Source organism: Dysidea avara, chromosome 1 (genome assembly GCF_963678975.1).
Source record: "Dysidea avara chromosome 1, odDysAvar1.4, whole genome shotgun sequence".
NCBI lineage: Eukaryota > Metazoa > Porifera > Demospongiae > Dictyoceratida > Dysideidae > Dysidea > Dysidea avara.
The window spans coordinates 16,048,996-16,072,562 of NC_089272.1; the positions used below are offsets into that span (position 1 = coordinate 16,048,996).

At 36.3% G+C, this 23,567-nt stretch overlaps 2 protein-coding genes across 2 annotated transcripts in view; one reads left to right on the plus strand and one right to left on the minus strand.

The window, feature by feature from the left end:
• The first annotated feature begins 1,326 nt into the window (after positions 1-1,326).
• Positions 1,327-1,820, plus strand: LOC136261677 (keratin-associated protein 4-5-like). Its single transcript, XM_066055757.1, has 2 exons — positions 1,327-1,454; positions 1,517-1,820. The coding sequence occupies exons 1-2, from the start codon at positions 1,327-1,329 to the stop codon at positions 1,818-1,820; spliced, it is 432 nt and encodes a 143-aa protein (XP_065911829.1).
• A 4,394-nt stretch (positions 1,821-6,214) lies between these two features.
• The window catches only part of LOC136257739 (phenylalanine--tRNA ligase alpha subunit-like), a 44,247-nt gene continuing 26,894 nt past the window's right edge, over positions 6,215-23,567 (minus strand). Inside the window, exons 9-13 of the mRNA XM_066051033.1 lie at positions 14,830-14,929; positions 11,642-11,807; positions 8,935-9,012; positions 7,753-7,867; positions 6,215-6,429 (exon numbers count right to left, since the gene is read on the minus strand). Coding sequence (XP_065907105.1) covers positions 6,324-6,429; positions 7,753-7,867; positions 8,935-9,012; positions 11,642-11,807; positions 14,830-14,929 — 565 coding nt within the window. The 3' untranslated portion in view covers positions 6,215-6,323. The remainder of the gene's footprint in view (positions 6,430-7,752; positions 7,868-8,934; positions 9,013-11,641; positions 11,808-14,829; positions 14,930-23,567) is intronic.

Here is a 23,567-nt window from a genome sequence, read left to right on the forward strand (position 1 = left end):
AAATAATGTTCCAAGGATGGTCGTCTGTATACCCAATCACCAAGTTGTGTTTCACAACACTATAGAGGAAGCAGCTGAATGTAAATGTTGAATAGCAATGTTGAACCTTATGGCACACCTGCAGAAATAAGATGAAGATTGGATGAGCCCAAGATTGGATTGGATTGGATTGATAATTTTAACATATCCGTCACAGACAGATACGATTGAAACAAATGGATACTCTACCACAACAGCCTACGCTTCTAGGATGTTCCAGAACACCATCCCATTGTACATGAACAAAGGCTATATCTAAAATTTACAGGTTACAGGACCATTGAGTTCTAGCTATAGACTTTCAACTTTTATGTTGTGAAGTTTCAAATAAATAAATGCATAAAGAGAGATTTCTGACAGTTGAATCAAGTATTCGTAGTATTTTTCTGTAATTAATTAATAGTCGCTTTACCAAAATGTGCAAAATATTATGACATTTTAAAAAGACTGAAAATTTTTAATTGAGTTTTTCTACATATATTACCATGTGTGGAAAAGGATGGTTTTCCAAAATATGGTCACATTATAGTATTTATTAAATCAAAAGTATAACCAAATTCAATCTCAGAAAGTTAATTTTCCAATTTTAGACAACAGAGACTGATTTGAGATAAGTATTACTGGAAGCCGCTCTGACAAATGTGCAAAGCACACTAAGCATGCTCCAACTAGGGGGTCAGGGGCAAGCCCCCTCTCTAAAAATTTTAAAATTAATTACCGCATGTTACACTTACACAGAATCATGTAGGAATGCTAACTGCATGTCATGTGTTCTGCACTAAATCTACATGTCAGATGTCTGAAGAGAATAGGAAACTATCATCATGCCATGTGTTCTGCACTAAATTTACATGTCAGATGTCTGAAGAGAACATGCCATGTGTTCTGCACTAAATCTACATGTCAGATGTCTGAAGAGAATAGGAAACTATCATCATGCCATGTGTTCTGCACTAAATCTACATGTCATATTTCTGAAGAGAATAGGAAAACTATCATCATGCCATGTGTTCTGCACTAAATCTACATGTCAGATGTCTGAAGAGAATAGGAAACTATCATCATGCCATGTGTTCTGCACTAAATCTACATGTCAGATGTCTGAAGAGAATAGGAAACTATCATCATGTCATGTGTTCTGCACTAAATCTACATGTCAGATGTCTGAAGAGAATAGGAAACTATCATCATGTCATGTGTTCTGCACTAAATCTACATGTCAGATGCCTGAAGAGAATAGGAAAACTATCATCATGCCATGTGTTCTGCACTAAATCTACATGTCAGATGCCTGAAGAGAATAGGAAACTATCATCATGTCATGTGTTCTGCACTAAATCTACATGTCAGATGTCTGAAGAGAATAGGAAACTATCATCATGTCATGTGTTCTGCACTAAATCTACATGTCAGATGTCTGAAGAGAATAGGAAAACTATCATCATGCCATGTGTTCTGCACTAAATCTACATGTCAGATGTCTGAAGAGAATAGGAAAACTATCATCATGCCATGTGTTCTGCACTAAATCTACATGCCAGATGTCTGAAGAGAATAGGAAACTATCATCATGCCATGTGTTCTGCACTAAATCTACATGTCAGATGTCTGAAGAGAATAGGAAACTATCATCATGCCATGTGTTCTGCACTAAATCTACATGTCAGATGCCTGAAGAGAATAGGAAACTATCATCATGTCATGTGTTCTGCACTAAATCTACATGTCAGATGTCTGAAGAGAATAGGAAAACTATCATCATGTCATGTGTTCTGCACTAAATCTACATGTCAGATGTCTGAAGAGAATAGGAAAACTATCATCATGCCATGTGTTCTGCACTAAATCTACATGTCAGATGTCTGAAGAGAATAGGAAAACTATCATCATGCCATGTGTTCTGCACTAAATCTACATGCCAGATGTCTGAAGAGAATAGGAAACTATCATCATGCCATGTGTTCTGCACTAAATCTACATGTCAGATGTCTGAAGAGAATAGGAAACTATCATCATGTCATGTGTTCTGCACTAAATCTACATGCCAGATGTCTGAAGAGAATAGGAAACTATCATCATGCCATGTGTTCTGCACTAAATCTACATGCCAGATGTCTGAAGAGAATAGGAAAACTATCATCATGCCATGTGTTCTGCACTAAATCTACATGTCAGATGTCTGAAGAGAATAGGAAACTATCATCATGTCATGTGTTCTGCACTAAATCTACATGTCAGATGCCTGAAGAGAATAGGAAAACTATCATCATGCCATGTGTTCTGCACTAAATCTACATGTCAGATGTCTGAAGAGAATAGGAAAACTATCATCATGCCATGTGTTCTGCACTAAATCTACATGTCAGATGTCTGAAGAGAATAGGAAACTATCATCATGTCATGTGTTCTGCACTAAATCTACATGTCAGATGCCTGAAGAGAATAGGAAAACTATCATCATGCCATGTGTTCTGCACTAAATCTACATGTCAGATGTCTGAAGAGAATAGGAAAACTATCATCATGCCATGTGTTCTGCACTAAATCTACATGTCAGATGTCTGAAGAGAATAGGAAAACTATCATCATGCCATGTGTTCTGCACTAAATCTACATGCCAGATGTCTGAAGAGAATAGGAAACTATCATCATGTCATGTGTTCTGCACTAAATCTACATGTCAGATGTCTGAAGAGAATAGGAAACTATCATCATGTCATGTGTTCTGCACTAAATCTACATGCCAGATGTCTGAAGAGAATAGGAAACTATCATCATGCCATGTGTTCTGCACTAAATCTACATGCCAGATGTCTGAAGAGAATAGGAAAACTATCATCATGCCATGTGTTCTGCACTAAATCTACATGTCAGATGTCTGAAGAGAATAGGAAACTATCATCATGCCATGTGTTCTGCACTAAATCTACATGCCAGATGTCTGAAGAGAATAGGAAACTATCATCATGCCATGTGTTCTGCACTAAATCTACATGTCAGATGTCTGAAGAGAATAGGAAACTATCATCATGCCATGTGTTCTGCACTAAATCTACATGTCAGATGTCTGAAGAGAATAGGAAACTATCATCATGTCATGTGTTCTGCACTAAATCTACATGTCAGATGTCTGAAGAGAATAGGAAACTATCATCATGCCATGTGTTCTGCACTAAATCTACATGTCAGATGTCTGAAGAGAATAGGAAACTATCATCATGTCATGTGTTCTGCACTAAATCTACATGTCAGATGTCTGAAGAGAATAGGAAAACTATCATCATGCCATGTGTTCTGCACTAAATCTACATGTCAGATGTCTGAAGAGAATAGGAAACTATCATCATGTCATGTGTTCTGCACTAAATCTACATGTCAGATGTCTGAAGAGAATAGGAAACTATCATCATGCCATGTGGTCTACACTAAGGAAATACTATGTGTTAATATCAAATTTCTGAATAGTAAAGAAAAGCTAAAAGCATACCAAGTGTTCTTAGCTATAATAAATGAAATCCTATGTGCACACCACATTTCCAGGCAAGAAAGCTAATTGCATGCCAAGTGTCCTTAATTGACTAAGGAAATTTCATGTACATGTCAAACTTTTGAATAGAATAAGAAAGCTAATCTTCATGCCCTGTGTCTCCTTGACTAAGGAAACCTCATGAATATATAAAATTTCTGGATAGCATTATAGGAAGGCTAATTTGCATGCCATGCATCTTTGACTAAGGAAATCTCATGCACATGTCAAATTACTCCAAAATGATTTTGAAATTTACTTAGCTCCAAAATGATTGTGTAGCGAAAGCCCTTTTATACCATCAACTTTAAATGGATCATGAAACGTAGTATTGATGAAGCAAAGCTGAAGGAAAATCTAGAATCAGCCATGGAAGTACATGTATATATACACTTGATGGTTGCTCTTGTGGTGATGCTATTATTACTTTAAAACCCATTGACGGCCAAATTATCTGGAACCACTGGCAAAATTGCCGAATTGCATCATAGTAACCTCTAATACTAGGGATGCAACAATATGGGTAAATACTATATTGCATAGTTCCCTTAAAAATGTTGCAATATATTACTGTATTGCAATATTTGGATTAGGGCCTTTGGCGATGTTAATTAAGTGCTATACTTGTGTAAATAACTCATGGATTTAAACTTCATAAGATACAGGCGATAGCATTAATGTCATGTGGTGGACACCCACCAGTCATACAACAGTTATTAAATAGGTATTACAGTACAAGTAGGCAGTATTACAACCAGCACTGTTTGTTTAGGATATGTGGCTTCTAAAATATGAACAATTACATTCTGGTGGCTTTGATGCCCGCCGCCTGCCCTCCAGGAGGGTGGCAGCTGAATAGGCTAATTAGCCACAAGGCACAGCTCATTACAACCCTGCGATATTATGCAATATATTATAACACAGCAATATATTGCATTATATCAACATGCTTCATCACCAGTTTGGGGGTAATGTACTAGTACAGACTCTACCCAGTCCTGGGATGATGGTATTAATTGTTGCCATCTTCGGTTGTCACCAGACCCTTTTTCGAGCAGGCGCTTATAATGTAATCGATAAGTGCTGTGCCGAGAGAAAGTGGCGCCAAATATTTGACAAATATTTGAAATGAAATGATTTGCACTAGTAGAGTAGGACATGAAAGAAGCAGCTGAAAAGGTCAATAGATTATAATATTACATAAGTCTTGTAGGGATAGAAGGGGCTGCAATTGTTACGTAGTACACTAAAGGTTAATGCCTGCCATGTGTCCTTGACCTTGATAAAAGAAATCTCATGTAAATTTCATATTCTGACTAGTATAGGAAAGCTAACTGCATACTTTGTGTCCTCAACAAAGGAAATCTCATGCACGTGTAAAATTTCTGAATACCTAGTATAGGAAACTAACTGCATATTTGACTAAAGAAATCTCATGTACATGTCTAATTTCTGAATAGTATATAGCTAACTGCATGCATTCCAGTTGTCCTTGACTAAGGAATCTCATGCAAATATATACCAAATTTCTTAATTGCAAGTAAGGAAATCTGACAACATGGCAAATGTTTAGCAGAGGAAATGTCCAAGCCACATGGAATTTCTTGGAAATGTGATGGTCTAGGGTTACTATGTAGAACTAGTTAGCAGCTACTGTTTGCATATTTTAGGTATTCATTGAAAACAGCTGTCACTCTTATTAGAATGGTTTATAGTTGACCTATTTTTAAACGCATATTACAATGATAACACTAATTCTCAAGCAAATTTGCTTCTTGTAGGATCACGTTGCCATATTGATCTTCTGACTTAGTCTCTGCAAGGGTAACTAACATGTTAATATGTGTTATAAGCATCCAATCTATTCATGTTAACATATTCATTTGGAAATGGCAAGTGTTCATGGGTGTATGATAAATCAGAAGCCATGCTATTGCTGGCTATAATTATATACTGCCTATAGTGCTGGTCACTGTAAAACTTTAATAACAATAACAATATAGTTGGATATGCAAAGCTGTATAGTACAAAGTAAAACCACAAATAATTAATGACGTCATTCAAGGACCATGCACCGACAGAACTGACAGTGTACCCACCCAACAAGCTTTGTTTTACTATACTGATGCTTGCTAGAAGCCTTACAGAACTAATTACAGCATCAACCTTGATGTACCCTGTAGGCATGAAGAAGTCATCATGCCATATTATACTACAATTAAACCATTACCAGGTTTGATATGATAAATTTAACACCAGCATGTCCTGCACATATCCATGCCATTTCTTGGTTTGGAAATGTCGCAAGACACATTATTACATTCCTTTCACCAGGCCACTGCAATGTTATGAAGCCATTCAACAATTTTGAAGTGTCACAAACACAATATCGTGGCCTAATTATGAGTGGAAGCCATGAAAGCCATTCTTAGCAACTGTTTTAGGGAAGAAATATGCAAGTGATACAAGGGGTGTATTAATCAAAATATATGATGACTCCTGTCCACATTGTAAAGCCAGGTGGAATAATTAAATTTCATACCAGTCTGACATAATTTGAGTCACTTTTCTTGTATCATCCCCCACTGTGGCTTCAAACACACTCAATAAATGCACCCTCATTCACCAAACACAACTTATATACCCACATAATGTAACTAATTATTTAAACAACCACACATGTATCAAATATAGCAACTACAGGTAGTCAACTCGACACAACAAATGATCTAATCTGCTAGTTGATTTGTTATGTTCCTTAATTATCCAGCCTGCATATCGGGTTGGTATAGACCCTCTCTAGATTGATCTTATGACCGACCAACTCACGAATATTGTCCACTCCATACATGATCATGGTTGGCCTAAAAGTATGAAAGTAAGTAAGTGTGTGCATACACTTCATACTATATCACATGGTTTCATAGAGAATTCACAATGGTGAGGCCACTCTTGGCAACATTCACGTCCAACAGTCAACAATTTCAGGCTGAATTCAGCAATCATACGAATCTTTAAAAATTTTGGATCTAATAGATTTTTACTGAAGGAGTAGGACAACAGATTTATATTGATAATTTATTTTCTACATATTAGTAAGCGTCCCTAAATTACTTGTATACCAAAATTTATCACATGGTATAGACACCACCAACTCTTCTACCACTTGTACACAGTGCTAAACCTTAACATTTTTATTACAATTTGTTTACTTCATGGGTTATATTATTGGTAAAATATGCATTGGTATAACATTTACCTACAACAATTAGACCTTTATATACAGTACATATTTTTGTTAACTACCAATAATATAACCAATAGAGGGAAAAATTGCAGTTAAAGGAATGAAAATGATAAAAGTCGTAGGGGAATTGGTGGTATCTACATCATGTGATAAATGTTGGTATACAAGTAATTTACGAAAGTAGAAAATAAATCCATCAACCTTGTCTTGATAAGGTTTGTGATATCTCAATATTAAATATACATACTAAATAGCTACCTAGATAATTGCACAGCTCTACTTTTTTTTACACATCTCTGTTATTGTATACATTGTTCTTAATATTGCTCTAGTGATGCATTGGAAATTTCTTATTTTACCATGTATCATTTCAGTATTAAGGTATGACTGTTTCTTTAGCACGTATGGCATGGCCTCTATTTTTCCAATTTGTTTTGCTTTACAAAATAAATCTTACAATTGTCACCATTTGTAGCACTACGTATGTATGTAACAATCTTCAAATAATTAATGTTGAAAATGTAAATGTATTATACAACAAATTTGTTGTGATTTTGTTTTAGCAAATTATCATGATATATTTATTTAATTCTTAGCCAATTACTAATAAATAAATAAATAAATAAATAAATGGTATCTTCTAAAGTTCTTAGCTTCTAGGGCTGCAACTTCTGTTCAGCTGATAGGAATTGAGAAACATGTGTTTTCTGCAGATCCGATCACATATTTACAAAATTTTGGCTCACAGCTTAATTGAATAATTTTTGCTGAAATTTTGAGACATATGGCTGCAGACGATGATTATCTCATCACAATGAATTGGACTGACCATATATAAATGTGTAAGTGCTAAAATTTCTTTAAAACAGGTCCAACTCACAATTATAATATAATATATATATACATGTTACAGTAACACATATTGTATGGCACTACATACCTTTCCACAGAGAGCCCCCAGGCGATGACAGACACATTTTCTGGCAATCCCATAGGTAATAACATTTCTGGTCTAAAAACACCAGAATTACCCACCTCCACCCATTTCTTCAAGCCTATATAGATAAAATGAAATTATCACGACAATCCATTGTAGTTAAACTCCTCTTTAGCTATACATTTATGGACAAAATGTTTCAAACATGAATGGTAAATGCTTAAATTAAGCATTGCCATGAGTTAGATTAAAATAAAACACTAGGTCTACAGTCCAGATTATTGGCATCAAGGCCAAGTGCTGAGTGCTTGATGTTTATATAGCATGTGCAAGGCAGTGCTTTAAATTATTTATATGAATTTTCCAGTGGATTGAAGCCCAGTAAATATGTGTTAACGTGGCAGATTGTTTGAACTCATTGTACACTTACAGTACATGTCTTGGTAGTTTTGGCGTAAGCATGTTAATGGTGTAGGTGACCAATAATATGCAACTTCCTTATGGAATGTCAACTAGACTTCAGAATCATGTTTTGGTAACTATGATATTAAGTACATTTTAACATTCATTCTGGTAATTGTTTTATTATATTCCCAAATATTTATTGAAATTACTTCCGAAATACATGCATTTTCTTTTGCAGTATAAAATATAAGCATGAAATCAAAATATTGAAGATTGAGGTACTCTAATAGAACAGTCAGCAGTCACACATGGCTTGGCTGACTGTATTATTAGTTTCCGTGACAATTTGAGTCAATGTTCTATGATGCTGCAATGATTTTCAATATCATCTTACTATTCCAGAATTTTCTGATTCTTTTAACCATCAGTTATTCCTAAAATTATTCTGACATAATGTATGCATGCCTATCAAATCCTTGTCTTTTTAACTGCTATAGTGCTATCCTATCCTAACCATTAAAGTTTCACACAATACAGTTAATGGGATACAAAGTATGGTTGGTTGTTTATGAAGTGCAATTTACACCTAAACTAGCTATATACTTTGGGAAAAATGAAGTATTCTTCATTTCATCTTGCATTTGCAAATTTCTTCAATATTAGAAAATGCTGTCAACATAGAAATATACAAACATCGAATCTGCATGAATTTCAACCATAGCTATTTCCATGTTTCAAATTATATACTGATACATTATGTCGTGTGCCTTATATTATTACCTTCATGATAACTGAACACTTCCATGCTTGGTTCAGTGTAAGGATTATATGCTGGCTTGAAGCGTAGCTTTTCCATACCTGAGTGGATGCATTAAAATTAAAATACACTATTTGTGACCATATGAAATAAAGCAAAACATGTGACCTGGTCTGGAAACATCAGTATTATAGCCTTTCCGATCAGCACAGTGTGACAAGATATCTTGACCTATGAATTCTGTGGCACTTTCAACTTTTGTCAGTCTATAGCCGTTGAATAGCGCAGCACAATACTGTGACCAAGTTGCAAGTTGATTTATTCAAGAGTTGGGAAATTATGAATTGTCAAATTTTGAAATCTTGAAAGGCTGTAAGACTGGTTTTGTAAGACTGGGTCACATATTTATTTGAAGAACACCTATACATGTACATATCACAATATCCACAGTTATTCTAATTCCAAGTCATACAAGACCACAACATTTAATGTGGTAGCTCTCAAACCCTGTACACAGATAGCAACACAATTTTGCAATGTTTCCATTTTCATCCTTTCTACTTTAACTTCTCAAAATTTAAATGATATTCAGTTTTAATTACTTTAGGGAAAGATTTACATTTGAGTGGATATTAAAAACTATAGTAGGAGGATGAGTCTCTCACACTTGCAGCTATAATTCCTATTCTTCAGTCATGTACAGGCTAGCAGTAGTAGATGACTGGAGTACAGAGTAAACGTCCACTATATTTGTAGCATAGCTGCAGATACAGGAGAGCTCCCATGTTTTGGGTGCAACCATTCACTGGACTGGATTACTGGACTGGACTACTGGACTCACATAAAATTTGCTCAAACTTACTGTTTCAACTACAAACACTTTTTTCAACCACTAAAAGTGATTTCATAGAGTAGTGCACCACACTGAAGCTAGGGCTCTCCTCTCCATGCCTTGTCTAGCATAAAAAGAGGCACATACAGCTAACTGTAGTCTATCTTTTTTGAAATTAGGCATTACAGTGCAAGTGCTGAAGGTCTGTAAGATATCTGGTCCTACAGCCTGTTTAAAGATGCTAGATTAAATATGTTTGAAAAAGATGCTATATAGTTTTGGGGGTCTATAACTTTGGTTTGAACCCGTTACACTCACTGTATTTTTTTGCAAATATGTGTAACCTTACCTTCCTGTTTGAAAGTGTGTGCACTGGGAAGCAATTCTTTAATACTGCATACTGGTTGCTATTACAAACATTATAAACCAAAGAGCCAGCAAAACTAGAGTGAACACACAGACTACAGGAAATTTCTATATCATAATGGGGTAAAACGTATATATGGTGGCTGTTTTACAAAAGAAGGCTAAACAGATAAGATGGCAGTGTTAACAGTGCACAGTGCTTGAAACATTGCTAGCAGTAGACAAATTACGATAAAGAACTGCACCAAAGTTTCAGTGTAGTTTTTGTCATAAATGTACAAGTTGTGTGTCTCGTGGTGAATGGTGTCAGTTTCTTATTTTAGTTAAGTCTGATGATAAAAGATAAGAAAGCAAAGCAAAAAAATGGAGCCCAGTAGTCCAGTCCAGTAGTCCAGTCCATCCAGTCCAGTAGTCCAGTAGTCCAGTAGTCCAGTAGTCCAGTAGTCCAGTAGTCCAGTCCAGTAATTCAGTCCAGTAGTCCAGTTAATTTTCAAGATGGCAATCCCGACTATGAAATACTGAATATTAAAGTGACAATTCTTCTTTGTTTTCACATCTCCCCATTAACATCATTACAAATGAAGAGCAGTATGAGAAGTGCCAAAACCTTTGTCCTTTACAATCATTCCACCCACTGTGGAGAACAATTCTATAGCTACTGTATCTATAGCCAACAGTGTCAAGTAATCATGAAGAAAGATGAAGTTGATTTTCAGCTGATATTATATGGCAGACAAGCATGAGAACTTTACTATACAGTGCTGCTATACTGTACTATTAGTATTGCAAACTGAAGCTAAGAATGAATGAATTAGTACTGAAATTCAATTCTGTTAATATATAGATATCTTGGTAAATTTTGCATAAGCAAATAGTGTACTGGACATAGCCTATACAGTCTTTGTTACAGCCATTACAGGAAGCCAGCATGACACTATTCCAGTACTTTGTGGTAGTGGAGAAAAAAAGGAATGCAAAGGAGGACAAAGGTAAGTCGATGATGCATGCACTGTAGCTGCTGTGGTTGGTGAAAGACAAATCTCAGGCTGAAGCAACAATGCTGCATCATCAAGCAGTGAACATAATTGAATTTTGCTTGGCTGAAGGTATAAGTGAAAATTTCAGAAAATTTCAAATTTCAAAAGAAACTTGATGGAAGGGTATGGGTTTGCTCTAGGGGTATTGTTGGGCTTGGTTATGCCTAACCAATGTCGTCAAAGGAAACTGGATTTAGGTGATATTTTTGCACAACAAAGCCCAAACCTCAATGATCACTACTGCACAGTAATATCATACTGTATGAATCAGTATTTCCTGACTGCTTTCTTAAACTAAGTGATTAGACTATCACGATCTCATTATTGTGAAGCGTAAATAATCAGCCAAGTAACAGTAAAAAATGATAATGTTGCATGATTTTGAAATAAAATGTAACAATGATTTGCACTACTATTGTATTTTGCTGCCTAGGTAAGCAAGTAATGCATACTTTCTGTACTTTACAGTCACAACTCTTATGTGTATATTCTTACCTAACTTCTTGAAAAATGCATATAGGATGCCAATTAGGTGACCCAGTGTAAGGTCATAATCTGCAACTACTCCTTCTATTTGGTGAAACTCTGCTAAGTGTGTTGCATCTAATGTTTCATTGCGAAACACACGATCAATAGAAAAGTACTTAGCTGGAGTGAATTTCTAAAGTGAAAAAATTTGTAGAAACATTGTATAACATTAAAATGTAGCTATGACATACCCCATCTATTTATCAGATTACTTAGTGTTAAATGAAAAGCCCTTAGTACTGTAGAATATACGTATATCCTCTCAAGCAGTAAAGTTTCCTCTGAAACATGATTTTTAATCATGTTAGGTCACTGTTGATTAAGTGTAATATAATATCATATAATACTAAAATGTAGCTATGTATACCCCATCTATTTATCATGTTAAATGAAAAACCCTTAGTACTGTAGAATATATATCCTCTCAAGCAGCGTCTGTATGCATGCACGAGTGTTTTTACATGCTTCAGTAAAAATTATTGTAAGCCACTGTGATATGAAGAGAATATTGCCATTATATTGCTATGAAAGTGTATAATTTTATTATTAAATGTACTTTCACTATCATAAGGTTGTGAATGATGAACAATTATAGTATAACAGAAAGCCGTCAAGGCTATAATTATACAAATCACACTTTCAGTGAAAAAAAACACACTTTGGCACATTATGGTACTTTTTCCCTTTGAACTTGTATATAGTAATGGTATACATTAGCACACAGTGCATTAAAGTATTATGTACAATATTCATATTGAGTGTCAACCAGAAAGCAACATAATAAGCAATAAAGACACGCCCTGGAAAACAACTGACTGTTTAATATGGTATATCAGTGGCGTAGCCAGGAATAATTTTTTTACCGAGGCAAAGTTTATACATTTACCAAGTTGAGAGGGTCTGACTCAACTGATTCACAAACACTTTCGAGTTTGGCATTTGTAGGTTGACTGGTTGGATGGAAAAAACTGTTTCAGAAGATCCTGAACATTTTTCTACATGTCATAAGTAATGCTCCAGCTTAGTTAATGCTCAGTATACCATGCTTCAATTATTAGACTATATAGTTTAATTTCACTCAGCACAAAAAGCTGACTTACTCCAGAGATATTTTTAGAGGTCAGGCTATCCATGGACTGCAACGGAGGTCATAGTCATGCAAACTATACTTTTTATTGACCTGTTGTGATATCTAAGTTGGAGATTATCTCTTCCATGTGATATTCAGCTGCATGTCAAGCTAGGAGTATGATGGCATGTTCCATCAAGGAAAATTTTGAAAATAAATGCTTTGAAAAAAAGCTATTTTTTAATTGTAGCTGTTAATGCATGATGTGATCAATTCAGTAGCTCAATGTAATGCCATGCAGTTGACTCATTGGAACTTTTGAAAAGTAATTTAAAGACAATTAACATACTAGTATAAATGATTTAGACCAAGCAGTGCAATGAGAACAGTGGCTATAATCTGTACTGAATACTCTATTAGAGTACATTACAATGAACTGCTCTATTAGAGTATCTCAATCTTTTTGATACAAATTCAAGTAGCTGAAATATGGACCAGCGAATGCCGGACTTTGTCACTGTGGGCTCAGGCCCTTCATAGTACTACAGCCATGTACGTTCTCTTTTATGTGGTACAGTAATGCTGTCTTAGTAGTAGTAAATGTTTGAGTAGAAAATTAGGGGTGCCACTGAAAATTCACTGCTCAGCCTGAATTATTGAGCATTTTTTTACCGAGGCAGCTACCTCAGTTGCCTCAATGGTAGCTACGCCACTGTATATCAACATGCTGTGCTATACAGATTTATGTGGATTGAAACAGAGAGTCTAGAGACATTTCAGTCATGCCTATTAACTTAATTACTGTAATTGTATATTTTATTGCCATAAAGCCCCTAAGGATTTTGCTGATAAAAATTAAATATTATATCAACAACAGTGCCTAAGAAATGTCTTACAACTTTTTGCATTTGTAATGTTATGTCATGATTTGTACCCTGTAGTGCATTATAGCAGCATACGGCACACTATACTAAACTAAACTGATGATAACATCATACCATTTCACAGATTACTCACCAATGGGATTGGAAATGGCACAAATGTATTTGCATCTTGTATTACATCATCACACCATAATATTAATAAAGCAGTTCACTAGTTTTATAATGAATGCAAAGTTTTCTCTATAACTTGCTAAAGAGCCATTTTTAGCAGCTACATTTCATTGACACATAGCTATATCTATTGATACATAAAAAGTAGGACATGATAGTACTAGAACAGAATATTTGCTTGTCAAAGTTTGCCTAAGGACACATTTTATGCACAGTACAGTATGTGGATGCTACATACGTAGATCATGTAAGTAAATTTTAGAGGGATTACTACCTTAGAGATCCCCTCTTGTAAATCCTGGATCAGCCGCTGGCTAGAAGTGTGTATCATTAGTGGCTCAAAGTGCTCATGAACTTAAACGCACACATATGCTATACGGTGTATGTAGTCGCACTCTCATATAATAAAGTAATTAGCCAAAGTTTTGCTATATATACTTGGGCAAAAGTTCTTTTATAGTTTTGTAAAGTGGCTTCTAACTGTACTGCTATGTAAGATGACAATTGTTCACACTTGAGACATGGATTGTATCTCATGTCTGAATTAGTCCAGAAAAGGCTTGTATATGTGTTACGTCTATTAGTGATCTCATTGGAAATCTCAAAGTATCACAACACATTATCCACACAATACCATAAACACACTACCACTATAGCTACTGTATCATCATGCGCACACTCACTCTCACACACACACACACACACACACACACACACACACACACACACACACACACACACACACACACACACACACACACACACACACACACACACACAGACACAGACACACACAGACACAGACACAGACACAGACACACAGACACACACAGACACACAGACACTCACTCACTCTCTCTCTCTCTCTCACACACACACACACACACACACACACACACACACACACACACACACACACACACACACACACACACACACACACACATTTACAAATATTCAATGCATACATGACATGCTATGGAATCCCAGTGATTGCATACATTTCCATGAGCAAATTAGACTTGACAAACCTGTTGTCCTAATTTGTATAACATACGGGCACTAACAGCAGTTGTGTGCGTCCTCAAAATATTTTTCTGAGCTTCCTCTAGTTTCCACTCATACTTGTACCTGTACAAATGCAAAATAATATTATTTACCTTTAAGACCACAAAAGGTTAATTATATGTTTCTGGTTTCCTGCTTAGCTGAATGAATTGTGCAATCATCACACAATGATAGCCAAAATTTTAAGGTTTTTTGCAACTTTTAAACACTTTCTTATGTAAAGAAAGATGCACTAACTTATACACACAACTATGATACTCCAAGTACTGCCATGTCAAATGTAGTGTCACAACAATAATTAATAAAAGCCTAGTCGCCTGGTAAATTTTGGAGAGTTCATAGGACCAGAAACATATAATTAACTTTGTGCAGCTCAATAAATATTAATATGACCAGATTTGCAAAAAACCAACATAATAATAATACATTTTTGAATTGTTTGTTATTATAGTCTACTTAGCTAATTGTATGCTGTGGCAAAATTTTCAATCTAATATGACAGCCCTAAATGGTAGCAACAACAAAAATATCGATTTACAGGCGCTTACTGACAATTCAGTTGTAACTTAATATGGATGTAGTGATACACAGAGCTCAGACTTGCACCATCGTTTTGGCTGTGAATAGGGAAATCCGTAGCTAAGTGACTTAAATTTTTTTGCAACATACAGTACAAAGATGAAATCAGTGGCAAAAGGTTGATGTCATACTATCACTTCAATGTGACTAAAACAAAATAATGTTCCTTACTTATGTAATCATTGGTCTACCACAATAAAATTAATGGATATTTTCAAATCTTTGAGAAGATGAATAATATGATATCCTGCTTTTTATTGTTAGACTATTAGAACAAAATAATTAAAGGTGTTTTCAAAATCACAAATTTTTTACATAACCAAGTAGTTATTTTACCCATTGTCTGAATCAATACTTCATAGCTACTGTAAAATTTAAGCTTGTGTCATGATGTTGGGTTTTTGTAGATCTGGTCACATTTTGTCTAAAAAATAAAGTAAACTTTAATTTGATCCCGACAATGCATGCACTTTTTCTTTTGTTTGTCCCTTTAGCAATTGGAATAAATCCTCAAACCTCCTCACTTAATTTGATCACCCATAATCGCTGCTTTTACAAGATAACTATAACCAACTGGAAGACTTATTAGAATTAGAGAATATTGAGGAGAAAATCTAATAGATGTTTACTGCAAAGTCACCACTTTAGGATATTTAGCTCAAAGATTTTCGCTTAGGCTCCTAGGCTATGGGTAAAACACCTCGAACCAGCTCTGCCTTCTGTGTACACCCTCCAGTGCCTAACTGGTAAAGTAGATAATAGTAATAGCAACCACTCGACGTGCCTGCTTACTCCTGAGTCATCTGTTTATTCAAGACTGCTGTGATTTAGTTGTTGTTGATGTCACAACATAGAGTAAACAAGTTACGGTAGAAAAAAGATTGAATATCTAATGTCAAACATTCTGAGTCTGTAAACAGGATCAAGAAGAGTAGTCAAAGAATTACCAATGCTGGTGAAGAAGAAGATTGGACTACAACAATTCATTGTCTATTTCTGTTACTGCTTAATCAAATGCAATAATATTGATAACAACTTTTCAGGAGACAAGAGAACATGTCAGAATTGCAAAGTTGCTTTCACTGCCTGTGTGAACATGGCACCAGTGACAGCTAAGTACAAACTGCAGCAACTGAGTCAGTGCCCAGCAGGGTAGGCTTAAAAACTATTGAAAACTTAGATCATTCAGCAACTGCAAATCAGACTGCTAAGGAAAGACTGGAGAAGAAATTTTGGGGACAACATGACCAGATTCCTTATGCAGACAAATTCAAATCAATATACCCAGACAATTGTTAAGACTTAGAGATGTTTGTTGATCTCTTAGATATTATAACCATCAATTTAAAGGAAGCAGATAGATCAAAGAGCTTAATAATGGCTTGCTGTATATGAAATTGCAGAAGACAATCGCTGGCGAACAATCATAGATGGATTTTTGAGAAGAAAAGGAGAGAATCAATTGAAACACTAAAAGAGTCAGTGATTTAGGAGGCCGAGTTCCAAACAATAACGCTAGAAGCAGCTTATGGGATTTCTATAGACTAAGAAGTTTAAGAAGGAAACTATGCACTCATTTTTTGGGAAGTCTCATACCAAGTCAGATGTAGGCGCACAACAACTTACTGTACTCAAGGACATGTAGAGTGTGCAGTAAATCTCATGGGGCATCGGCATGCTCAGAGTTCAAGCAGATGGATGTACAGAATAGGTGGGAATGTGCAAATCAACTTGTTTCATTGTCTAGGAGAGGGTCACCTGGGCCAGTTTTTCAACTGCATGAGGGTGTGTGGCATTAAAACTTGTAAGAAGGTGCACCATCGACTACTACATAGGAGTTCAAGTCAGTCATCCCCAAGTGACTAGACATCTGAGATTGTACCTGAAGAGAGAGATACAACCACCTAGACAACAACTGGTCAAAGCAGGAGAGAGTAGTGCTTGCAGCAAGGTAGCCAAAAGAAAAAAGTCAAAACAATGGTGTATTTACCACAGTGACAACAAAGAAAGGTAATACATCAGGTACAATAGTTCTAAGAACAATTCCCGTGTTTTTAAGAAACGGGGCAAAAAAGGTGACAATGCACCATTAGATGACGCCGATACTAATACTAATATTAATTCAGATGTTGAGAGTTAAGTATTCAAGGGTGTTTACAACAAGATAATGTCAGTGTCTTGAATGGTCATGTTGAAACCTTTGAAACCTCACTAGTAGAGTGTACAATTGAGAGCTTAAATGGAAGATGCAAATTAAACATCTTGGCTCTGACAGCGGAAAAGTTACAGGAGACCTAAGATAAATAGACTGGAGTACAGTCATCTAGTATTTGGTGTAAACTCATCACCATTTTTATCCCAATTTGTTTCTCAGTTCCATGCCAAGCATTATGAACAACAATATCCTAGAAGTCATCTACTAATATGGATGACAGCATGGACTCAGTGACTGATGAAGCACAGGAGTTAAGCTATACATGGACTTGTCAGAGTTGTGGGAAAAAGCTGGGATGCAGACCCACAAATGGGTTTTCAATTAACAGAATACAGAGCATCTGAGATCAGTTTGAACAGTAATGAGTCATCACCAGTAAAGACAGTGGGTATTATGTGGTTTGCTACAAATTATGCTTTTACATTTGAGTCTCAGTACTTGGAGGGAGATTTTAAGTTTACTAAGAGAAATTTCCCTAAGAGAATTGCAACACTATTTGGTCAACTGGTAATGTTATCACTATAACTATGTCATTATTTGAAGATTTGTTGATATAAATATTTCACAGTGTCTTCAATCAAATGGAGAAGTGACATCGATCACTTTGCATGTGTTTGTGGATGCATTTCAATTAGCTTATGGGACAGTTATTTACCTGAGATCAGAATGTGAGAATGGAGACATACTGCAGTTGTGAGATTTGTGGCTTCTAAGACCAAGGTGGCACCTTTATAGTCGATAAGTGTTCCTCATCTAGAGTTGATGGGAGCTATTTTAGGGAAAAGGTTAGCCTTGTCAGTTGCAAAATACTGATGATCAATAAGTGATTTATTATCTTTTGACTAGTGTTCTGTGATTGGTAAAATGACATACAGTACATAGTAGATTATTTAAACCATTTGTGGCTAACAGGATTGGAGAAATTCAAACAGAGATCAGCCCTGATAGATGGAGATACATATATACCCACAAATGAGAATCCAGCCGACTACTTGACTCATGTTACCACATTAGTAGAGCTATCACAATAAAAGTTTGGTGGGAAGGTCAGCCTTTCTTTCCAAAAGTGAATTGGATTGGTGACAGATTAAGATTATTGTTACAAATTATAGCAATGTAAAAGAATCGAAGAAAGATTTCAGAGTCTCCAACATCAGAATCTTGCTCATTATCACCATCAAATGAAAAGTCAAAGGAGGTTTGGAGACTATATATACCCAAGTAGATTTTCAAGTTTGAAGTGATGCAAGCACATGGTGGTTAAGATTTGTAAGCAATTGTAAACAAGACAGCATGGAAAATTAACTAGAGGTGAGTTGAATGTGAAAGAAATATCAGAGGTAGAAGATCAAGACACACGGTAGTGTGTCGTGCGGCCCAAGAAGCCGGCGCGTAACACCCGTGAGTATATTGACAGGAAGAAAGAAAACGCAATTTTCGCACCTCCGTAGCTCTGTGCTTCCTTGATGAAACAAGACGATTTTTGCTGTGGACATGCCCCCCAACTGCAGCACTCTACATTCCAAATTTGAGCGAAATCGCTTCGCGCGTTCCCGAGATATGCGACTTCAAAAATTGGCTGAGTTTCTTCGTTTTTTTTCTTCTTATTTTTCTTTTTCTTGTCGCACACTTACAAAAACTGCTATAAAACTCGAACGCGTTATCCGATTGCCTTGAAATTTGGCACACAGAAGGGGGGTATAAAGGCGCATCTCGTTACCAACTTTGGCTGGAATACCATAAACAGACAAAGAGTTATGAGCGATTATGCACGAAAAATAACACCAATATGTTGTCACGCCTACAGGGTAAACCGCGTATGGGAAGAAGCTGAAAATCGGTGGGTGAATAGGTTAACTATTGAACCTCAAACCTTTTGTGGTTTGAAAGAAATCGAGCTAAAAACCAGGAAGATACAGCGAAAAAATCAACAGTGTGTAACAATTACGCAATCGAGATTAGCTAATTTTTAATATTTTTATTTTATTATTATTATTATTATCTAATCCAAAACAGCCAAGCTGTAAAAAAAGTGTGCGGCCCTCAGAAAGGCTATGGTGAAAAAAGATGTGAAATCCAAGGTGGCGGCCAAGAAATGGCTGTGATGGTAGGTTAGTGGTAAAAATTTTAATAATGACAATTCAGGTGAATTTTTGTGCCGCTTCACAAAAATTCACCTGAATTGTCGTTATTAAAATTTTTACCACTAACCTACCATCACAGCCATTTCTTGGCCGCCACCTTGGATTTCACATCTTTTTTCACCATAGCCTTTCTGAGGGCCGCACACTTTTTTTACAGCTTGGCTGTTTTGGATTAGATTTCATTTCTTTTTGTATTTGTATACCCCAAAGCCGGCCTATGGCCAGCTTTGGGACTTTTTTAACCTATGTTTTTTTCTTTACTACAGGAAGAAGAAAAGATGAAGTAGATGTACTTTAAATATTTTATCAGTAAATGTACAAATTATATATACTGTATAATACATATGTGACCGGATTTGCGAAAAGGGGTCCAATTTGCCAACTTTGACAATTGATAACTTCAGATTGGAAAGAGCTATTGCCTTGATATTTGGGCAGTGGTGAGCACCACTATAGCTGAATACATGGTGAAATGTTCAGGTTAATAATTATGTTACTTGAACACTGAGTTATGGTCTCCAACATTTACGGAATTGGATGTGTGTGGAAGACCCCTTTTCGCAAATCCGGTCACATATATTGATTACAGAAATCTCCATGGTGGTTTCTTTGTAACTGAACACTCTACAAGGTGACTTCTTCTAATTGCTCTCTCTACAGGGTGAATTGTTTGTAGCTGAACAATCTACAAGGTAACTTCTTCTAGCTGATCTCTCTACAGGTGATGTGTTTGTAGCTGAATTTTGTATAGGTGATTTGTTTGCAGCTGAGCTCTTTACAGAATGGTTTCTTTGTAGCTGAACTCTCTAAAAGGTAACTTCTTCTAACTGATCTTTCTACAGGGCAATTTGTTTCTGGCAGAATTTTCTACAGGGTGATTTCTTTGCAGCTGAACTCTCTACATGGTGGTTTCTTTGTAGCTGAACTCTCTACAAGGTAATTTCTTCTAGCTGATCTCTCTACAGGGAGATTTGTTTGTAGCTGAACTATCTACAAGGTAACTTCTTATAGCTGATCTCTACAGGGTGATTTGTTCGTAGTTGAATTCTGTACAGGTGATTTGTTTGCAGCTGAGCTCTTTACAAAATGGTTTCTTTGTAGCTGAACTTTCTCCAAGGTAACTTCTTCTAACTGATCTTTCTACAGGGTGATTTGTTTGTAGCTGAACTATCTACAAGGTAATTTCTTCTAGCTGATCTCTCTACAGGGCGATTTGTTTGTAGCTGAATTCTGTACAAGTGATTTGTTTGCAGCTGAGCTCTTTACAGAATAGTTTCTTTGTAGCTGAACTCTCTACAGGGTGATTTGTTTGTAGCTGAAATCCCTACAAGGTAACTTCTTCTAGCTGATCTCTCTACAGGGTGATTTGTTTGTAGCTGAACTCTCTACAGGTGATTTGTTTGTAGCTGAACTCTACAAGGTGATACTTCTAGGTGATTTCTCTACAGGATTCCTTGTTTCTAACTGAACTCTCAACAGGGTGATCTGTTCATAGCTGAACTTTCTACTGGGTGATTTGTTTGCAGCTGAACTCTCTAAATGGTGGTTTCTTTGTAGCTGAACTCTCTACAATGTGACTTCTTCTAGCTGAACTCTCTACAAGGTGACTTGTTTCTAGCTGATCTCTCTACAGGGTGACTTGTTTCTAGCTGAACTCTCTACAGGTGATTTGTTTGTAGCTGAACTCTCTACATGGTGGTTTCGTTGTAGCTGAACTCTCTACAAGGTAACTTCTTCTAGCTGATCTTTTTCACTGCATATTTGTTTGTAGCTGAGTTCTCTACAGGGTGATTTGTTTGCAGCTGAACTCTCTACATGGGAGTTTCATTGTAGCTGAACTCTCTACAATGTGACTTCTTCTAGCTGAACTCTCTACAGGGTGACTTGTTTCTAGCTGAACTCTCTACAGGTGATTTGTTTGCAGCTGAACTCTCTACATGGTGGTTTCTTTGTAGCTGAACTCTCTACAAGGTAACTTCTTCTAGCCGATCTTTCTACAAGGTGATTGAGTTTTTTGCAGCTGAACTCTTTACATGGTGGTTGCTTTGTAGCTGAACTCTCTAAAAGGTGACTTCTTCTAGCTGAACTCTCTACAGGATGATTTGTTTGCAGCTGGATTCTCTACGTGGTAGTTTCTTTGTAGCTGAACTCTCTACAATGTGACTTCTTCTAGCTGAACTCTCTACAGGGTGACTTGTTTCTAGCTGATCTCTCTACAGGGTGACTTGTTTCTAGCTGAATTCTCTACAGGTGATTTGTTTGCAGCTGAACTCTCTACATGGTGGTTTCTTTGTAGCTGAACTCTCTACAAGGTAACTTCTTCTAGCTGATCTTTCTACAGGGTGATTTGTTTGTAGCTGAATTCTCTACAGGGTGATTTATTTGCAGCTTAACTCTCTACAAGGTGACTTCTTCTAGCTGAACTCTCTACAGAGTGATTGATTTTTTTTGCAGCTGAACTCTCTACATGGTGGTTTCTTTGTAACTTAACTCTCTACAGGGTGATTTGTTTGTAGCTGAACTCTCTACAGGGTGATCTGTTCATAGCTGAACTCCCTATAAAGTAACTTCTTCTAGCTAATCTTTCTACAGGGCGATTTGTTTGTAGCTGAGTTCTCTACAGGGTGATTTGTTTGCAGCTGAACTCTACATGGTAGCTTCTTTGTAGCTCTACAATGTTACTTCTTCTAGCTGAACTCTCTACAAGGTGACTTGTTTCTAGCTGATCTCTCTACAGGGTGACTTGTTTCTAGCTGAACTCTCTACAGGTGATTTGTTTGCAGCTGAACTCTCTACATGATTGTTTCTTTGTAGCTGAACTCTCTACAAGGTAATTTCTTCTAGCTGATCTCTCTACAGGCCGATTTGTTTGTAGCTGAACTCTCTACATGATGGTTTCTTTGTAGCTGAACTCTCTACAAGGTGATTTCTTCTATAGCTGATCTTTCTACAGGGTGATTTGTTTGTAGTTAAACTCTCTACACGATAGATTCTTTGTAGCTGAACTCTCTACAAGGTGATTTCTTCTATAGCTGATCTTTCTACAGGGTGATTTGTTTGTACCTGAACTATCTACATGATGGTTTCTTTGTAGCTGAACTCTCTACAAGGTAACTTCTTCTAGCTGATCTCTCTACAGGACAATTTGTTTGTACCTGAACTCTCACATGATTGTTTCTTTGAAGCTGAACTCTCTACAAGGTGATTTCTTCTAGCTGATCTTTCTACAGGGTGATTTGTTTGTAGCAGAACTCTCTACAAGGAAACTTCTTCTAGCTGATCTCTCTACAGGGAGATTTGTTTGTAGCTGAACTCTCTATACATGATTTGTTTGCGGCTGAATTCTCTACATGATGGTTTCTTTGTAGCTGAACTCTCTACAAGGTAACTTCTTCTAGCTGATCTCTTTACAGGGTGAATTGTTTGTAGCAGAACGATCTACAAGGTAACTTCTTCTTACTTATCTCTCTACAGGGTGATTTGTTTGTAGCTGAACTTTTTACAAGGAAACCTCTTTTAACTGAGCTCTGTACAGGGTGAATTGTTTGTAGCTGAACTATCTACAAGGTAACTTCTTCTAGCTGATCTCTCTACAGGATGATTTGTTTGTAGCTGAACTATCTACAAGGTAACTTCTTCTAGCTGATCTCTCTACAGGGTGATTTGTTTGTAGCTGAATTCTGTATAGGTGATTTGTTTGCAGCTGAGCTCTTTACAGAATGGTTTCTTTGTAGCTGAACTCTCTACAAGGTAACTTCTTCTA